Below are 21291 nucleotides of genomic sequence, written 5' to 3' on the forward strand. Positions count from 1 at the left end.
CTAGAAATTGATAAGGCCACGTCACAGGTGCACTATCGATGAAATATTGATAAGCCGAGTGAATCGATGCGCAGGTCGCGGGGCTGCGGTACCACCTTGTGCGTACACGTACGCCCTTCTGACTCGCGGTACCCCCACTTACGGCATCCTGTACCGGGTGCACACTTCGTCTATCCCGTGTGTGCATACATACGCACACGCGTAGACGCATGCACACATGCGTGGGTTCGTACCTGGCGATATCCTGCGCTACCACCGCACCCTTCCACCTCCCCTCGCCGCGCCTGGCGCGAGCGCAAGACAACCGTCAACGGTGTCGACAGAAAAAACCTCGAGAAAAAACCAAACGCCGGTGTTACAGTCGTGAGAAACTGACGTGACCGCCGGAAGTGTTTCCGATATCCATGTATTCCAGCCGTACCAGTATGCACAGACACGCACCGCGGACACGAAGAAATTCAATATCTCTTACTCTCACGTGTAAAATTGGATGCATTCATCGATGATATAGAATAAATGTAAACCGAAAAGTATACAAAGTTGACGATATTTATATTTCTACGATCTTTATCGATGCGACTGTAGAATGGTTACTCTACGACACAGGTGTAAGTTGAAAAAGTTTAAATATCAATGAACGCAGTTGGTTCGTTCAATCGTTCGATCGATCGACTCGATACATTTGCAAAATTTTCAGAACTCAAGTACCGCCGTTACAGCACGTACGTATGTAACGTGCATCCGTAAGCTGGACGGAGCTAAGGCGAAAGAAATATGAGAAATTTTCACGTCTGGGTTTCCAAAATCGCATTCGCCGTATCGTTTTTCGTTCTCAACCCGAAACCTCGGATTTCGATCCTCCTATTTTACCCACAGCTCCGATGCCCCGGAGTCGCATAGGTAGGTAGGTTCACCTACCCATGTATGCGGACCGATTTTGCGGGTAGTCGTGCGTCCTCGTCGGGCGTTCGTATCCTTGCGATCCACGGTGCCGTTCTACGGATAACTTCGCTCCGCTCCACCTGACCCCACCCCGGACACCCGCTTCCCCCGCCTTCCCCCGCCTTGCCCCGCATCGCCGCTTGCCTCCCTCACCGCGAGGCACAGCGAGGCACGGCAACGGGAACCAGGAGCACCCCGCGTCAGTCTATCGGCAACCTGCGAACCAGACGTATCGCGGTGCTGCGTGATACAATTATATTATTCTTATTATTACTTGTCAGTGTTGTTTTACGGTTTTGAGTTTTTGACACGCGGGTTTTATACATATAGACGGGTCGCGGTTTTCTACACATTTTCGGGGTATACACGTCGGTTTATAATACATACTCATATACCGTTGTTGAAAACAAACAAATACACATACACGCACACAGACACAGACACACCGCGGGCGTTCCGTTATTATACACAGGTTATAAATTCGATCGCGGATATAATATATTGTATTACACATACACGCAAGCGAGTTGCTGCACGTAACCCGGGAGGCTTTTCCGGTCACAATCGTACACGCAGCTCTCACGTACACATCTCGACGCATTACAGGTGCAGGCATAAAACTATACGTAATATACGTATACGCGTACATAGAACACTACCGCAGGTGTGTATACCGTACACCGTATATACGTACGTATGTATTATACACAAGTTCAAGTGCCGAGGCACGAGCTCTGAACACTATACATTCCATATCGTTCCTTATATAGTTTCTTCGTATCGATTATTTTAAAATAGACGTGTACGACACACAACCGTCGCCACCACCAACACCTGCTTCGCGACGCCCTGCCGTAGCCTGACAGGTGCACCCGCGTCAGGGTTCCGCTAACGTGTAGTAATAGAGAATACAGAGAAAACAGAGAAAATAGAAGAAAAAACAAGAAACTAAATAGATAAACGAAAAAATTAATCCAAAGCTGCAGTTGGGGGATACGTTGCACGGTTATCATTGTGCAATGGTTCGGTTATAATCGTAAAAAAATCATCGTCAACGTTGTCGTCGTTTCTTCGAACTTCGTACACGCTCCGGTCTCGCCTCCGACGCGTCGTTGAAACGGAACACACCGCGGAGTGAGAAGAAGAAGAAGAAGAAGAAGGTGGAGGAAGAGGAGTAAGGGGGCGAAGGGAATAATAATCGAACGGACGGTGTGACGCGTATACTAGAGCAACCCCGCGACGAGGAGGCGATCCTGCAGGTGAAGGTGTAGAACGACGTCGACGTCGGGGAGGACGAGGGGGAGGCGGCGGGGGACAAGGTACGCGGTGACGAGGACGAGGACGAGGACGAGGAGGGGAGCTGGACTTGGAGCGAAACAGCTTGGAGGCGCGCGTCGTCTTCGCCGGATCAACCATAACGCCGCCCGCCTTAAAACGTCCGAGGCGGGAACCGGTGGAGTCATCGCCGCCCCCCGCTCGTCCTGTCGCCTCCGCCGCGGACCTCGTTCACTGCATCATGGAAGCGCCGTTGTCTCAGAGCATGGACTCCGTCAACACCGCCACCGGCGAGGACGAGGTTCGTATACTTGCGATAACGCGCGTACGTCGCCGAACGTCTTTTGTTTCTTTCCTCCCCTAATCCTTTCGAGAAATGGTTGGCCGGCGTCGGCTACGGCGCTCGGAACTCCCAGACACACCGGCCGCCCTGGAGTGCAGACGTCGTTGGGCACCTGCACGAGCGTCGCGCGACCACGCTTGTTATTGATTTTTCAACAACACCGTCCGAACTCCCTGCTTCTGGCGTGTCGTCACGTCATGTGGAGGATTACGGTCGACTCAACTCATGCGCCTCTATGCGTGGCTACGAAATTACAGGAGGTTGAGTCGAGGGTAACGTTACTCTAACGACTCGTCTTTGGGAAAATCGTTACTCCGCAGCAGCCTTAGGATTGTATGAAATTCGGCTAGTCGATCACAGCGAAGAAAACATGTTCATGCATATTTTGGAAAGCCAACTCCTCGAAAGTTGTTCTAAAATTGCACAACGATTTACTCCGTGACGTTTCGTTACGTTAACGTTACTAACTTCGACATCGTGCGAAATTCGCGCATGTCGCTTTTTCGAACAACGTGTTTCTCTTTGTTGTTATTCTTATCTTACGCATGTTTACAAAGACGTTCAACGACACGTGCAACTTTCACCTGACACGCGAAAAATTACGAACTTACTCCGTTCTCTATGGCATACAATATTATCCCTCATGGATTAATCTCTTGTCTGTACATCGATTAGGAATCAAAAGATACGGTACCTACCTACTATCGGAGCGTAGAATTTGCTTAAAAGACATTGGGGTAAATATCGTTGTTGCACAATTTTATAATGACCTTAAAGGAGTTGGTTGGCTTTTCAAAATATTCGGGTGTTGCGTTTACCATGATTTATTTTATTTCAGACGGTACTAACGGTGCGAAGTAACGATTTTTCCTAAACACGAATCGTTACGGTAACGTTACTAACTTTAAACGCTGTAAAATGTACGCGAGGATATTACGATTCTGCGGCATGACTGCGAGTGTATATATATATATATATATACAATATACATATTATATACATATAACGTTTTTGCTGGTCAGGTGAAAAGGTTTTTTTTCACCTCATCTTATAAACCACCGCGAGGCCTTCGGTCGATATATGGTTACCTGTCCATGTTAAATATACTTACGTACATATGCCTATATATAACATCGTGAAATCGCCGAAACTATGACTTATACACCGCAGATCGGAACTTTATTAAATATAATATAACGCGCAAGTCTCACACTGATTCCAATGTCCTCTGTGCATGTGTGTCAGGTATAATATACGAAAATCGAAAAAAAAGCAAATTTTGTCAGCTGCTGAGGTAATTTGCATTCTTATGGGGGGCTTTGTATTCTGCGGATATACAAACAGGCGCAGCCTAACCATAACTTGACTCAGTTATACCAAAAACAGATCAAACGCACATGCGTAAACGATTGTTCCGCGTTTGCCAGACGGAACGATTATGCTAATTTAATTGCATGTATGCGAACAGGCACGGAGTTTATCGGCGGCAATTCTACCTATTATCGGTAAAATGCACGTACCGGAGGTATACGGAATAAGGTTTTCACCTTAATATCGCTGAAGTTTTTCTCGTGCAATTATTTCGTTTAGTTATTTTATCAGTTTTCAACCAAGGAGTGCGAATATCGAGTTAGCCCAAGAAATAATCTAGTTGAAGTTGTTAAAGTTATCGCAACGATTTATGGTGGGTCAAAATTGTTATTTCGCAACTTTGGAATTGTTTGAGATTCGGTAAACCGTAATAAAACGAGACATACTGATATTTTCAAATCTTAGTTCCTTCAGTCATTGCAAAAGCAAGAAAGCAGAGAATTTTTACTCCAACGTTTCGGTACGATAACGTTACGCGCTTCAATCTCGTAAGAAATAAAAGTACGACGCTCTCAGAAAAATCCAGAGTCGATAGAAGTTCGAGAACAGCATATTTCGAGCATATGTAATGTCCGGCTGGACGGTTGAATGTTGGAAAAAAAGAGTCAGCGTGTAATCTAAAAGCTGGGGATAAGGCTCGTACAAAGCAAATATGCGTGCACGTACACGGTGTTTGTACAAGTGCACTTTTTGCTTTCGATGTACATTTGTAATTTCAAGTGCCCGCATGTTCCGTATCATCATTACTTGCGTACCTACGCAAATCTACATACTCACACGTACATGCGTGTAATATATGCAGCACGGCAATAAGCCAAAGGGAGATAACACACGACTTTTCTCCTCCTCCTCATTAGCAACAAAATTTTCAACTCATTTAACTGTAAAAACGCGCGATAGCTTTGTGCCCTGATCAAGTAACACCTGCACGTAGGCAGGAAGGCAGGCATAAGGTACGGTAGGTAGACATAAGGTATATATACATACATATATATATATATATATATATATATATATATATATGTATATACGTGTTGCAGCCGCCTGCTGGCGAAAGCTTCGCCGACTGTTGCAACGTGTCTTGCTCCTGGATTTTCTCCTCGGCTTGCAAGCATCCAACGCCGCGTGTAACAGCTTTGAGCAGAGCTTAATCGCGATCATTTCTCAACGTTTCAATTGAAACGCGACGGTTCGAGACCGCTGGGAATAAGAAGATATATCTAGTCAAACCTCGTGAATGGACGATTATCAACTTCATTATAATAACGAAACTATGAGTATCCTCGCAGAGATATCGTCGTCACATTACGAACGGCTGATATTATACTGTGCTGTATACGTTATACGTAACGTGTTTATATCGAGACGACGAGGAAGAAAATTTTTACGCTAAACGTGAGAAAAGAACATGAACAAATACCCGAATACAATCGTCGGATGATGAAAAAGAGGTTTGAATGCGCCGGTAATTAGCTTCTCTACGGAGAACGGGTTCTCCGGTATATTGTTTGTTTGTATTCAATGCACGCTTCTGCTTCCTCTTTACCGGTCCTCGAACGAATGTATTATATTTATATATATATAACACATACGTATACGTTATACGTGTATAATCTCGAGCAGCTGTCTCTCTCGTCCTATTTGCCCTGCCACCCCAAATCATCGTTGCAACGTGCGTGTTTTACCCCCAAAAATTGTAACGAGTTTCGGACGAAAAAGAAAGAAGTTACCATTCGTTCCGTCAAGCGGACATTCTTTCTTTTTGTTTGTTTGTTTATTTTACAGAAATTCGGTAACCTCGATGAAGTGTATTCGATTACTATGCACAACCCTTTGAGACACACATTATTGTGCTTAGTCAACTTTGACAACAAGATGGTATTCTATGGTTTTTGGGGCTGCTATGATTACGCATCTGTAATCTGATTATTTTCGGGGTCGCTGATTGAATTCGCCACAAAATATGATTTCAGATTTGTAATCAGCGAAGCCGAAAACCCCTTGACAGATTTTTTTCTCCGGATTCCATGGATTTTTAAATTTTCGTCTGCTACATTTGATCCGTCATCTTGAATTTTTAAAATCCGATTTCAGATTCGTAACCAGCGACCCCAAAAACTCGTATTAATGTAAAACTTGTATAGCTGTAGAGGGGGTAACTTTCTCGGAAATGATTGTTCCTTCAATTTTCACGATTTTTTGCAATCAATTTGTTTCTAACAATAATAACTTACATTATATCGCAATAATTAATCTCGAGTAACGAAAACCTGTATATGAGTATATTATCAGAAATGGAAAAAAAATCGCAAAGAAATATGTCTTCAGAGTTCTTTAATTTTCCAAAAAATGGATGTAAAACAGGGGCTGAGAATACTTAACACTACGACTCAAAGGGATAAATGCGCGGGTATCGCTTTTCCTGAACATGATCAATTGCGTGACGCCATGTTTCGATTTATCGCAATGAATTTTCAAGTTGTGTGCCGTTACTACATAATCCTATTTCACGGATCACTCGTGCTGCAACCTGACCACTGAGTGGCCTGTATATATTTTTTTCTCTTATCCCGTATCTATGATCACCGATATCGAATATCGTGAAGATAAATTGTTTCTTTTTTTTCTTCTTTAGAATATTGGTTATAAGTATTGAGTTTCTCAATTTGCCTTTCTTCATTTCTTTTGAACAAGTGTATAAACATTATTCAGAAGAGTACGTATACACACGTTAAACTGCGGTTTTGTAATATAATTGTTATGTAGGATTTTTAATAATTTTTGTTGTTCTTTTGTTTCCAAATCCCGTATTTCTCACGAATATTGACGTTGTATAAATTCCGTAAAACTCGATTGATTCGGAACAATAGCACTTTGCCGCCGTATTACAATGAGGAGAAGGAAAACGTTTTTTTTTTCAATCTTATCATTAATCGACGTCTTCCCGTTCATTCTACTCTCAGTATATATAATACCTCATGCGAATGTATTACAAAAGCATGGTATTATACTATTAAACCAGCTAATGGGAATGGAATGCTGTTTCATATAAGAACATAACATGAAAATCATTCGATTTGCGAGCAGTTGCACGTGATATACAAATTATAATTCCACATGTTACATATGAAACTTCGTATTACATCACGTGACGAGTGGAGTGCCTGGCTGAAAACCGCCTGTCGCTGTATAATAATTTCCGGTAAACTTCTATAAACCGTTATACATGTATAATAAATAAATCCGTAGGACATATCGCAGATAGACTGCACGTATTACGTATAAACGTGTATTGCGTATACTTTCACCCGATGATAATTCGCGATCGGCGCAGCGCGTATTTCTGCTATTTGCGATAAATCTCTGCTAGGCGTGTAACCTTAATTATAAAATATTAATTGACAAGAGGTACGAAACAGGTTGTGTTTGATTGATACTGTAGAAAAGTCCTCGCCAGTTTCTCGCCCGAAAATTATAGAAAGAAAGCACCGCTCTGATACCTGAGAAACGGGGGTTGGCATCTCGGGCTTCATCGCCTGCTTTACAAATGAGACCCCGCGAGCCTAAAAAACAGGGGTTAGACTGGTTAGAGGAACGGTTCTCCCTTCAGGTGTCTGCGATCCCGGGTCCCGAATCCACGACGACGTCGGGGTTGAGGAAAAAGAACGGTTTTATACACGGGGGGGAGTCAAGTTCAACCTTTCGAACTTTATACACTGCGCTCTCTCAATAGGGCCGCAGCAGTACAAGAGGGGAGGGGATTTTTTAGAAATCGGAGGCCCCCCATTCCTCCTTACATTTGCGCGAGCGTCGCGAATAAGTTGCAAACTCTCTCATCAGGGCCAGATCCTGATTCACGCGCGGATACGTTCTGTACATCGGTTAGAATCCCATATAATTTTATTTTAACCTAGAAAAATACTTGTCCGTCAATATTTTATTAACATAATCGATTAGTTTTTTTGTTTTAAACATTTTTCAAATATATGGGGGGATAGCAGTAGAGTACGAAAGCGGGGGAAAGGCGGTCCTATCGAGGGAATGCACTGTATCGCCTGCAAGCACTTGAAGTACGCAATAGCCCGATTTCCCTTAAATTATACATATAACCCTTCAAATAAGGTAAAGAGAGAGAGAGAGAGAGGGTGATAATAACACAGGTACAACGTACAAATATATGTATGATACATGTATGCATTAGGGATTGAATGGATTTGAACTAATTTATAACACCATTAAATTTGTTTATTTTAATCAAACGCGTACAAGACACATGTTTATGTATAACGAACATCACTACTTATATAGCGAAAATTCTATCCGTATAGATCTAACGATTCGTTTGCTGCAGATAATCGAGAGAGAAAGAGAGAGAGAGAGAGATAAAAGGAGATGATATTTCTTTGACAGAGAGAGAGAGAGAGAGAAAGAAAGAAATAGGGGAATTTCTTTTTTAATTGGATATCAAACAGAGGTATATGTGTAATTTATGTATAATATGGTTATCGCGTTCGTCGCGAAAAGGATTCGAGAACTTTTATCCACGAGGAAACCGTGATCCGCTCCTTTTCTCGCGTTAGATCGTTACCGGGGTGTGCAACGGATGATTGGCCCTTCCGGTGTGACTCGGAGGCTTTAAGAGCCGCCGTGGAATGCGGACGAATTACCCGAGAGACCCGGAACGTTCTTTTTCTTCCTTTTTCCTGTTTCTTGCTTCTTCTTTCGGGGGCAAAATTCGTCCAGGCTTGACGTTCGATCTCTTATCCCCGTAACTGTTGCGTTGTGACAACGAATTCTGCTATAATTGCAAGAGTAAAGTAACCGAACAAAGAACTAAACGAGAATAAGAAAAGAAAGCAAACCGATCGTGTGAGAGGGAAGGGATGAGGAAAATCAGAGAATTAGCATCTGCGGCAAACGAATCGTTGCATCTGTACCGATTGAATTTTCTCTGTGTGAGTGATGTTTGTTATACGTGAAAATGTGCCATGTACGCGTTTGATTAAAATAAAAAAATTTAATGGTGTTTTAAATTAGTTCGAACTCATTCAATCCCTGATACGTACGTGCATCATACATATTATGCGTACTATACCATATAGTTATGTAACTTTGACGAACAATAGAATAAAACTCTAGCGGCATTATGGCGGAACGGATGTTGTATAACGGTTAAGCAGCCAAGAGGAACGGTGGAAGCAGCAAACCGTAAAGTCAGCGATTGTTTTACCTCTGTGCAGGTTCTGCTTCTGCCTTTTCCTCCTCTTCTGTGTTGTAGCGTCCGTTCCTCTGCCTGTCTGGCTGCATCCTTTTATCCGTGGATATCTCGATTTATAAAATATATATCGTCGGTAGCTTCTCTCTCATCACCTCCCCTCTCCTATCCCTCCCTTACCGGGTATATTGTTATGTCAGGGATATGTTATAGCTGTTATTCGTTAAGGGGATCGCTGTTGCACGGCTCGCGTTTACTTTGAAAAATTGGGAAAATACTGTTTATACGCATTTTCAGTCGACGGGATATTTCTTTGATCAATGAAGAGAAGATTTGGACGACAAAAGATATATGTCGTTGAAAACTTATGAAAGATCAGATCTGTGAACTTTTTATACTCATCGATGACACTGTAGGAATTATAAACGATTTATATATATACGTCTGCCATAAGGTCCAAATATTTTACACGTATAATTTAAGAAATTATCGTTCAATCGTGTCGGCAACTCTAACGATAATTGCGAAACTACAACGGTTATTAGAATTTGGTCATTTCTGTACGAGTACTTTGGATACAACTTATAATATCATAAAATTTTCATCACCATCGATAAATAAACTGGTAAAGTAAAATGGGAATGCTTTGAGAAACCTCCGTTTTCATCGCATTGTTCAATATTTTTTTTACAACCATTTTAACGAATGCTTTGCGTTTTGGAAAGCGATCGGAATATGTGCTATTCAATTGGTCAAATAATTATCTATCTAGTATTATCTACTCTTCTCTTTGTCCGTACAATTCCGGTGTAAACTTAGTTGCTACCGCGCGGAGTTGTCTTTCGCATCGTTTCCCTAATTAGTGATTTTCCACATGCGAACATTTGCGTTACTGCGAATTCGGTAGTTGCGAAACATTATAATTATAATCGTGGAAAACGAGAAATCGCTAACATTTCACGTTAATATTCATCGCACCGCACACGCTGACCAAGTTTATAATTGATCGTGTGATAATTGGGGTCGTTGTGTAACATTTTGCCTCTTCGCCCCTCCGCGAATCGTTGAAAGTAATCTATTTACAAGTCACGCGTGTGCTATTTTTTCCCTTTTAAAGCGTGCGTACAACGTATCGCACGTGCTTTTGATTCTTTACCTCCTTCCTCCCGACCATCGATCGTCGTAAGCAGTTTCTCAGATTTTCGCTTTTTTAATTTCGCTCCGTTTTTCTCCCCCGTGACGAATAATTGCAGATCGGTTTACGTCGCTGGCAAAAAATGATCATCGCGTTATAAACGAAGCGTAAAAAAGGTGATTTGGTCTACGTTTAATAGGTTATACGAAAGGAAGGTATGGATGTAGCTCTGGACCGGTTGCCAGTGATCTTCTATCCGTTCTCGTATAACGTCGGTGAGAAGTAGAAGTAGAAAACGGGCGAATGAGAGCGCAGCAATGATCTTGAACAAAAAATGGCTCGCCTTTCTTTCGTGGCAGTTTGCTGCCCGCAGCAGCCTCAAGATACCGAGAAACTGTTACTGAAACGTGTCAGGCACAGTGCTCAGAGTCGTCCAGGTTTTACCTAGCCATCTAAAAACCTGCTACAAGATGCTCGGACCCGATTCTCAATTCGTGATTCGGAGTTTCATGGCCTCGGCTGAATCGCCGCGAAAAGTCTGAAAATCCGGGAAAAAGGTCTTCTTCTCTTTTCTATTTTGCAGGTCTTCTTTTTCCCCACAGAATTCATGCACTCTACTTTTACCGATTGGAACGTTATTTTTGTTCATTAACAGTTTGTGTCATAGTGGTAAGTATTCTTACCACGTATTTTATATCCATTTTTTGTGTATTCAGAGAACTTTGAAAACGTATTTCTTTGCGGTTTTTTGATATTTCTGATTGTATACTGACAGGTTTTCAATACTCGAGAGTAATTATTGCGGTGTGATGTAAATTATTATTGTTAGAGACAAATTGATTGCAAAAATCGTTAAAATTTAAGGAGTAATTCGTTTTCGAAAAAGTTGCCTCTCCACACCTCTACATTTTTTACATAAATTATAAGTTTGTTGGACAGCTGATTACGAATCTGAAATCAGATTCAAAGAATTCAAGATGACGGATCCATTATGGTGGTCGAAATTTCAAATTGGACGAATCTGGAGAAAAAAACTCTGTCCAGGGGTTTTTGGTTCGCAGATTACGGGTCTGAAATCAGATTTTGAAAATTCTGTATGGCGAATTCAATCAGTGACCCCGAAAATTCCTGCATAGAGTTTTTTTGACCGTATTCGATGAAATTTGAAATTTTTGTCCGCCATATTGTATCCTCGACCTTTAATTTTTGAAATCTGATTTCAGATTGTAATCAGCGTCCCGAAAAACCAGAGAATGTGATCTTGCTGTAACAATCGACTCAGCACAACAATGTGCGACTCAAAGGGTTGAAAAGCTATTTTCCAAAACGTATGATAAACGATATCAGACCGTTTTAATTAAAATCGAAAAAGTTTGTTAGCAAATATTAAAAATATAATCAATATCGTAGCATGTCTCTGAAGAGCCGAAATTTTTATGACTGAACCGAGATTTTCTTGACGCTTACGAATCACGTACAATATCTCTTTTTTTCTTTTGTTATTTCTTTTCCTGGGAGTCGGCGGCGAGTAAGACGAAAAATAAAAAGATATGAGAAAATCAGAGAGAAATCTGCTTCGCGAAAAATGTAATATCGGTGTAACCAATTTTTCTTCTCACCCCCTGAAGTACAATGGGCGGAAACCCTTATAATGGGTATGCGGAACGTGTAACCCATCCTCACGATTTTCTCCTAGACAGCGAAAGTTCAGGGACATATCCGAAAGACTTGAGATATATTTTTCTGCGAAAACGATGAAAAAAATTAAAAAACAAGTGAAATGAGAAAAAATTTTACGAATCGACGGTATTCCTGGAATATTGAAATGCTATCGTATCATTTCCGAAGAAAATTATATTCTGCATCTAATTATTTTATCCGCACAGTAAGTATGTCGCGGAGTTTCTTTCTTTCTTGTTATACTTTTAAACTTTGCTCCCTTTGCGCTTGTATTCCTTCACTTTTTCCCGCTAAAATAATTATTGCTGCAGTGTTTATTCGTATTAGGTATATTATTATTACTATTATTATTATTATTATTCTTATATACTCTGCAGTTTGCAGTTTGCAGTCAGCACTCAGTTAGTCGTGTGTGCGTTCAACGTTATATAACGTAGTTTTGAAACGTATACATCAAGTTTATAATAACCCTAACTGACACGTACCTTACACATACGTACCTTGTATTCCTATCCTCGCGTATAAACGATCATCGTCACGAGAGCTGTTGCACATAGCGTGTATGTATGTACATCATATGCATATAAATCTACGCATATAGAAACACACACGCGTAATGCGTATTTGTGTATAGGCGTGTTTCACCCACGCGCGAACTTGTCAGAGAAAAGTATGTATTATAAAGCCGCCATGCCGCTGCAGGACGGCAGAGTTGCGTCATAGAAGAGTCACTTAATTTCTCTAATTGTTCGAGCGTTGGGTCAGATTAAATTATACATACGACATCTTGACCGATAAATTTATTATTATACCTACTGGAATTTCTAACCAATTCCTTACATCGCTTCGTTTAACAAAAGAAACAGCTGCGACAGCTATTTCTAGAGAAAATTCTCGATTGCCGATCGAATTCTGATTGCGAGTCGATAGAAAATAAGGGAGAAATTCATTGCGGGTAAAAATAGTAGTAGAAATTCACTCTTATGCGAAAATCGTCTATTTTTTCGCACTACAATTTGCCCGATTAGAATTTACCGTGTTATATAGACCGTAGAAAAAGAAAAGGGCACGGATATATTATGTACTAATTTTTAAAACCAAAAATCGCGATCCTGGACTGCGGATTATGTGCAGCAAGTTAGGCCGAACGTTTTCTGTCTCCTTCTTTCTTTTCTAGGTATATTTTTTTCTTTCGTTACTCTCCCCCTTTCCATCTTTCTTTCAGTCAGTCCATGAATAAATTACCACACATATCCTTGTACGCATGTATGTACGTATGCATACCTAGGTGTATACGCATAGAGAAAGCACGGCATTTCCAACGGTCAGACTTTCCGTCGCCGCCGCAACTTTATTATACATGCCCTAGGTACACGGATGTAATATTATACCTAGAGGTATCGCTGCCGTTTAAGCATGTAGACGTGTGTATTTTATACCTATTCCGCGCCTCGGCTAGGCCAGTGCCTATCAATAATAAAAGCGTGCGAGGTCAAAGCAATTTTAATGTACGCCATGTGTTTCGTCCTCGCATACATTTGCGTGTTTCTCCTCCGTATCTGTCGCCCTTGTGAATTGGATGGATATTGTTTCGTTAAAAATGGTTGCTTTTTATTCGTTTTATTTTACGAAATGATACCAAATTTTTATTATATTCCCGGGCCAAGAAAATTGTCCCTTTAAAAATACTTAAACGTCAAATATTCGAATTATTAACCAGCAATTTATAATTGTCACTTCGTTTTCGAAACGTTGAAAAATAATTTACAAACATCTAGTGGATATGTTAGTATTTAATATAACTAGTTTTTGCTCCAAGATCCTACTTGGGCTCATTTTATTTGAAATAATATTTTTTACAAATTTTTTACATCGCCCAGGAATGTTGGATAATTTAATATCTAACGACACTGACGGGAGAAAAAAGAGAACAAAAGAAGAGAAGTGAATGTAATTACTGTGCGCTGGACGGGAGTTGACAATAATATCGAGCCGAATGAACTTTTTTTTCTAAACTTGTTAAAACGATTATCAAGACGTTTATTCAGAAAACCTTTATTTGCCTGCAATTATCTTTATATGCAGCCTAGAATTATTGCAATTTCTTCAGAACTTTTCCAGACAGCGTTTTTTAATGTTGGCACCATGCGTCATAAAAAATATGGATTAAATCCCAGATTGTAGAAATTAGACGTTAGTCCAGTTGGCACGGAATTTATAATGCCCTTTAGTTCATGATACTTATCGTATACATTCATCCGTACGAGTAAGATGAAAAAGCACTGATTATAAGAGGGGTGAACATTATATCTATATAACACTGGTCGATAAAAAAAAAAAGGATTTTTTTTGAGTTTATATTTATATAAATTTTGATTCTATCCATCGAATAATAACCAAAATCTTCATTTATTACTCGATGTAGAGAATCAAAATTTATTAATTCAAATATAAATTGAAAAAGAAAAAAATGATAAACGTGGTAAACGGTGTATTTTGTATAATAATTCATAAACGAGAAGTATTTTTCTGATTGAACAGAAATTTCTGTTAATTTTATACATCATACTGAATGTATAATGTATACATATGTGTACCTTATATGCTATAAATCTTTCGTGAGAAAATCCATGTGGAATCACTCGGGCGCCGCTGCTGCTCCCTCTTCACCAGATTTGAACGAATTTTTTACCTGTCGGATTGTTCACGATTGAATATAATTTTCACTTCTCCATTTTTTTTTCTTCATAGCGCGAAGCTTACGAAGGTAAAAAAATAGATACAGACTGCTTTTCACTATGCGGGTTTTTTTTTCTTTTCTTTTTGAGAGAGAGAGAGGAATATAATACAGTTTTTCGCGATTCGATTTAATTTCCCTTTTATTATTCTACCGTTCGAAATTATGCTGTTCTAAATATTCTTATACATTTAATGCGCGTGTATAAATAATACATATAATATCATATTGATAAGTTTGGCATTGATGCTGAATTTTTGTTTTGAGTCGGTATTCATCACGATTTTACCTACTTCCACACTGAGAAAAATTCCATTTGTTACAGTAACTAGAAAAATTTAGTAAAGCAGGTATCGTTAAAAAAACTGTTTGAATATTGTTAGAATTTTGAAAAACGTGGTACGCGTAACCATTTTGCGCTATTGTCGATCCTTTTTTGATAATTGCAACGCAAAATCAGTTTGTTCGGTTTACTCTACTTTTTTAGTTAAGCAAGGCTTGAACATCAATTTATTGTTGCACAAGCATTCAATTTTTGCAACAGTTTCTTGTATATATATATAACAACAGTGATCGTAATGAGAAAGAATATTAACAGATACTAGAATTTCCGGTAATAGCTAGAAAACTAATTTTCATTTTGTACCTAGAACTATACTTTTCGATTGTGGTAAAAACTGAAAATAGTTAAGGACTGAGCGGTAACCGGAACTAAAAATTTCTCTCAGTGCAATTTATTTTTTGTACGGTTTAGCGTATACGCAAAAACGAAAAGGACGGAAATTTGTATATTTTTATTGCGTGAAAACAGTAAAATTGATTACAAATAATGCTGCTTAATTAAATTGTCGTAATAACGACCAATGAAAATAATCGTTTACCGGAGAACGAAGCTTTCGTGATTTGTACATAATTTGAGTAGAAGATGTTATATGGTTTCCGTATGAACTTCTCAACAGCTGCAGCCGCACTACAGAATTAACTTAATTACGATTTAAGTATGTTGCTTAGACAAGGAATCGATGCTTCTAATTAATTTTATTACGAAATTGTCGGCACACATTGAGTATTCATAACATCGCTTCGCCTATTTTCAAACTGCGAAGATCTATTCAGAAATACAGAAGTATCGAATACTGGAATCTAAAACAGAGGTTTGTATATAATATATATATAGATATATCGATGCTTGATATCAGATCGTTTTGAAATTACCGGTCAAAATCTCATATAAATTCATTCAATTTTTATTCGAACTTTATTCGAATTTCATTTAGATTCCAACTTTATTTAAAATCTACAAATATTTATAAATAAATATTCACCAACAAAATCAACTTATAAGTTATATTTATATACAATGATTTTGTGAACTATAAACAATAACGATGCTGAAGTTAGTAAATTTAATGTATCGAAATGCTGGAACAAAAATTACTGTCTAGCACCTTTAGAATATCCGAAGAAGTTGAATTGACAAAATCTTATTGTGAGTTTGTCGATGCTATTTTAACGGTTCGCTAAATTTCAAGTAATCCTTCAGTTGCAAAATAACGACTTTTTCCAAAGATGCATCATTGCATTATAACCGTAACAAACTTCAGCCTGATAAACAATTGAATTACCATGTCGAGTTTCGAGTTTTTTACAGTCGGATTTCATACCCTTTGTATATACACACACCCACACACCCACGTTATATACACGTACATATTATGTAGAGGTGTATATAACGCCGCGTGTCAAAAGACCGTTTCAATTTTCGTGCCCGGTATATTATACGTGTGTGTATACCTGTACATGTATACACGTATACAACACGTCTGATATTATTGATCGACGTCACGAAGCGGGGAGGGTCGAGCAGTCGAGTCGAGTCGAGTCGAGTTGACTCGTATCGAGTTTCGTTGGAAATTTCATGTTTTACGAACACGTGATAATATGGAATATGAATTTTGAAACAGGTACGGATTTTGCGGAGTCGAGCATAGCGATCCGCTTTCTTTCATTCTTTCCGTTGAGCTTTCGTTGTACCCTCGCAGATGATCCCAGTCGACCTGACCTACTCCTCCTCCTCACCCTCCTCACCCTCCTCGCCCTCCTCGCTGCACCCCCAGAGATTCATTTCCGCGAGCCGGGGCCTTCTAACGACGCGTCAACCCCTCTGCTCGACGTTTCGCTAATTTTTCAGGAAAAACGCGCGGGGTTCCGCTTTAAAGACGTGTAGGTATATCCGTAAGCGTACAGTCCGGCCAAAGAATTAATTATATCTCTGTTAAAAAATCGTTACTTATACACTCCGGGTTTAGAGGGTGAAACTTGACCGTCCCATGCATCGGCGAAAATCCCGTCTTATGCACGTTTGAACGGATTTTCTTTTTTTAAACGCTAATTTTATCCCCGCCGACGATAATCGAGTTTTTATTCGTTTGGTACGCGGAACAAATTTTTATACAATTCGTTCCATCTTTATCGATGTTTGATGCATTTTTTACTCGTACAATTTATAACGTGTTTGTAATAAGATTTGTGTTTTGTTATTTTATAAAGTATCTCATAAATTACGTCGTCGCAAATAATTTTATTATGTAAATCAATGTGCTTAGCGTTAAAAAGATGATCGCGGTATATTTTCGAAGCTGCAAAAGTTGGAGATCTAAAGCTTGCAGGATTTTTTAATTTTACTACAGGATATCCAGATTGCAGGAAAATCGAAATTTTGACCCCGGATAGTTTGTCGATAATTTTTGAACTTGCTCGTACGACATAACAGATATTCGTAATATACTCTTTCATTAACGGGGGACACGAGAAAACTTTTCTCTTCCATTTGTCATCTCAATTATCGTCGTCGGTCAACATTTCGCTTAGAATTTAATTCTAACAATTATTTCTCATACCGAAACATCCATCATCTATCGTTTTTGCATAATCCTAAAGCGACTGGAGAGGATAGAAGAGCCGAGCTGAGATTTGCTTCGCTTCGCTTTGGTCGTTTAACGAGTCACTCGTGTACGTTGTACCTACAGGCACAAAATAGACCCACAAAGCAAACGCCGCGTTGGTCGTTTTTCATTCATTCGGGGTGGTTGCTGCTGCACCGTTTTGCGATTAGCCGGAGGAGGTTCGTTTCCGGAAATGCGACAAATTCCGCTCCGCTAAACCGAATAACGATGTGCAAAACTTGCGTCGTGAATTATAAACTTGGACGCGGGGTCGAAGCTCGGTTTTATACACGACGTATGAATGTCTTCGCATAATTACAAAGGAAGTGAAGGAAATACGCGCGGCGATTGATGAGGAATTTAAGAAAAATTGCAGCCAGTCGCTAATTAATCGGTTGGCTAATCTAAGTTTTCTTTTCTTTCAATTTTTCCGTCACTAGAAAAAATACTACAATTTGATCTCTGAAGGAAGAGGCGCAAAATACAATTATAATTATACACTAAATAGTTACTAATTGCATCACGTTTGCTTATAATATCAGTAATACTTAAACCGTTATTATAACGCTACCCGTTTTACTGGTAAGAATTATTTTTCAGTAACTGTAACAAATGTTTCTCAGTGCAAACTTGTCATTTATTTTTATCGAATAAAAAAATTATCAATTCATTTTAAATGAGAAAAATTGTCAACTTTTTGCAATAGTTTGCACAGCACAAGGGCTGGAACGCTTTTAATATCATTCAACACATGTAATAAACGAAAACTAGATTTATTGTATTGTAAGTTATATAAAAATGAAAAGCTGACGATAATTTTACTGCTTTTACTCTTGACGGCGCGGGCATAACGAGAATCCCCGGCACTCAGATATAAATTATTCTTCAAAAACGGTTTTAAACTGCTCCGAAAAATTCGTTGGTGATAATAACGCAGGTGTCCGTGTCCGAGGAAACTGAGGCGCAATTTACGCATGATGTATGCTATGTACATTAAACGAGAAGCGTGGTATTTATTACTCGATTAGGAAGACCAAAGCGGACCTTTTCAACTCTCTGTAATGATCCGTGTAACGACGAAACGATCCCGGTATAATCGTTCGAAATGAGAAAAATCTAAACTATGCTTCGAAGCGAATATCAGGGCGTGCCCCTCGAAAACATTTAAGTGCCCCATTTAAGTTAGGATGCCCTACCTTGACTCCCCGCTTGTATCAAACGTACTTTATTTGAATGCACCTCACGGCGAATTCATTCTAAATCATATATTTTCATTCTAAATACTTTTCACTCCTACTTAACGTACGATAATTTGAGATTAATAAGAAGGGCGTTTTTTATCTGTGGTACATGAGCAATTCAGGATCGGTCATAAAAACTGAGTCCGAAGTATAAATCATTAGCATAGAAATCTTGATTATAATTTGCAGCGATACAGAGAAAAACAACGCGGAATTTGTGCAGGTGATAAAATGAGAGTGTAATAATATAAAATCACTTACAGAAACCCGTAAGAAAGGTGCTCATGCGAATCGCTCCATCGACTTTATGTAATGGTTTACTACACATAACCACAAGTGCATGTTTGTTCTGCGCCGATGTGGAATTCCGAGTTTTTACCGTCAGACCTGCAGTTAAACGGGGTTCAATTTATACATTTATCACCCTCCAGATTGCGTGGTTGAAATGATTTTCGTTGCTGCATAAATCAATTATCTTTCTTCGAGTTTCAAATTTCCTTACCTGTAACGTATATCCTTAATAACAATTGTTATTGTAATAATGATAATAATAGTTACTCGTAAATCATCTTTATATAGAAATTTGTCTTGCAGTTATTTGTCGGGGTTACGCCTTTGGGAAATCTTTAATCAAAGTAAAAGTTTCTACTATAGCTTTTGTGGTATATGAACGTCTGCATACCTATAGTGTATACACATGTATATAATGTATATACCTGTATACCTATGGTCTCGTTTTTACGGCAAGTTTTTTTTGCCCCCTCCCCAAATCTTCGTTTCCTTTTTGTCCTTATCCTCTTTTTCGCGGCAGTGGGATGACGAAACTTTTCGTTAATCGAAGTCAACGGGATTTACGCGCTAGATCACAATAATTCCTTCAGAGAAAAATAGAAAGGCAATCAACTCTATCGAGCAGTGATCGACTTGTGTACTGTGTACCAAATGATAGAGTACAAACGATCTTCTCCGGAGAAAGAATAAAACTTTGCTGAGTTATAAGTAAGACAAAAAAGGAGGAAAACAAGAAATCACAGGTTCTGTCAATTTTGCAAACTCATAATTGGCAAGGACGATTAATCTTTCGTGGCTGTAATAATAATTAATTCAATATTGCCGTTGTTCGACATTTCACCTTATCGTATTACAGGCTCTACGTATGTAATGTTACGCTGCACAAGCGCGGAATATGTGCCGAAGTTAAACTTACGACAAGTACTATTATATAAGCTGATGTGCAGTTCTGGTTAAATTCCAAGTACCATGCAGCAGAAGCGCGCTGTATCGTATACCAAGAGCCCTGCAGCATTTTCCGCGGTTCGTGTGCATCGTGCCCGCGTGTTCAGCGAACCTCTGATTCATGAATTTCCAAGAGCGTGTATCTATCTTTCATCTTCATGCGCCCTCTTCTTCCGCGGCTCTACGTTCGCGCTTTTTCATCTTGCTGTTTTACTTGTTTGTTATTTTTTTTATTTTTTATTTTTTTTGCAGCGTAATTTTACGCTACCTCGGCAACGATGCCCGATATTCTCGTTTCCATGATGTATTATACCTACGTATAGGTATATAGAGTGATTATCTAACGGCCGAGTGGTACGTCGTCTGCTAGAAAGTAATGCGCACGCGCTAAAATTCGAATGCAGTTGTTTGTGAGGGCGACCAACAGTCATAAATTTAGACGATGGATCGCCGCAATGTATTAAAATTATCTCGCGACAGTCACTTTGCATCGGGATTATTAATGTTCCTTACTTTTTTTTTTTTAAATCTACACGTCCTGCAACAAGTTCGATCCGTTTATCAATTATCGGAGACTCGAGTCAGCGTAATTTCGAACGTGGGAATCTCACAATCCGCGAAGTTGTGTTTAATTGTCAGCTCAATTAGGTGCAGGGCGTGAATAAGATCAAGAGCAGTGAGGAAAATAAGGAAAAATGAAACAACTAAAAAAAGACATAAATTAAGGAAAAAAACTGGGACGACATTTTTTCGCCGATAGACGATCCGATCCGTGAGAGACGACCGGATTTCAACGGGCGTTACGGCCGGACGTGACTCTGTCGAACCGTGAACAACGAGACAGTACCTTATACGTCTAAAAGGAAACCAGCAGATGGATGATGCAGCGACAGGGAGTGGGCAAATTGATTGTCCGTGAACAATCGGTACTTTTGTCATGAGCGATGCCGCGTATATATTGCAGCGTTGTAAATTTGTTATTGCGTCGAGGCGTGATGACTTGTAATACAGGTATCTACATTTAGTACCAACGGAATTACGAGTACAGTGAGTTTTTTTATCTACAGAACGATGCGTGCGCCTTATTCGAGCAACCGCGGTTACAGCTTTCGTTTCACTTTTGAGTACCGTATACCGCCACGACCATCTAAACGTTGTCGGAATGAATGAT

The 21291-nt window shown here is 39.5% G+C and overlaps 1 protein-coding gene across 8 annotated transcripts in view; it reads left to right on the forward strand.

The window, feature by feature from the left end:
* Positions 1–1145: 1145 nt before the first annotated feature.
* LOC124307690 (protein couch potato) overlaps positions 1146–21291 on the forward strand; it is a 41166-nt gene continuing 21020 nt past the window's right edge. For 4 of the 8 annotated variants that reach the window (XM_046769635.1, XM_046769643.1, XM_046769642.1 and 1 more), the window contains exon 1: positions 1146–2518. In XM_046769635.1, coding sequence (XP_046625591.1) covers positions 2459–2518 — 60 coding nt within the window. In that variant the 5' untranslated portion in view covers positions 1146–2458. The remainder of the gene's footprint in view (positions 2519–21291) is intronic. The other 4 variants (XM_046769637.1, XM_046769636.1, XM_046769638.1 and 1 more) reach the window with 4 other exon arrangements.

This window comes from Neodiprion virginianus, chromosome 6, assembly GCF_021901495.1.
Source record: "Neodiprion virginianus isolate iyNeoVirg1 chromosome 6, iyNeoVirg1.1, whole genome shotgun sequence".
NCBI classification, from domain to species: domain Eukaryota; kingdom Metazoa; phylum Arthropoda; class Insecta; order Hymenoptera; family Diprionidae; genus Neodiprion; species Neodiprion virginianus.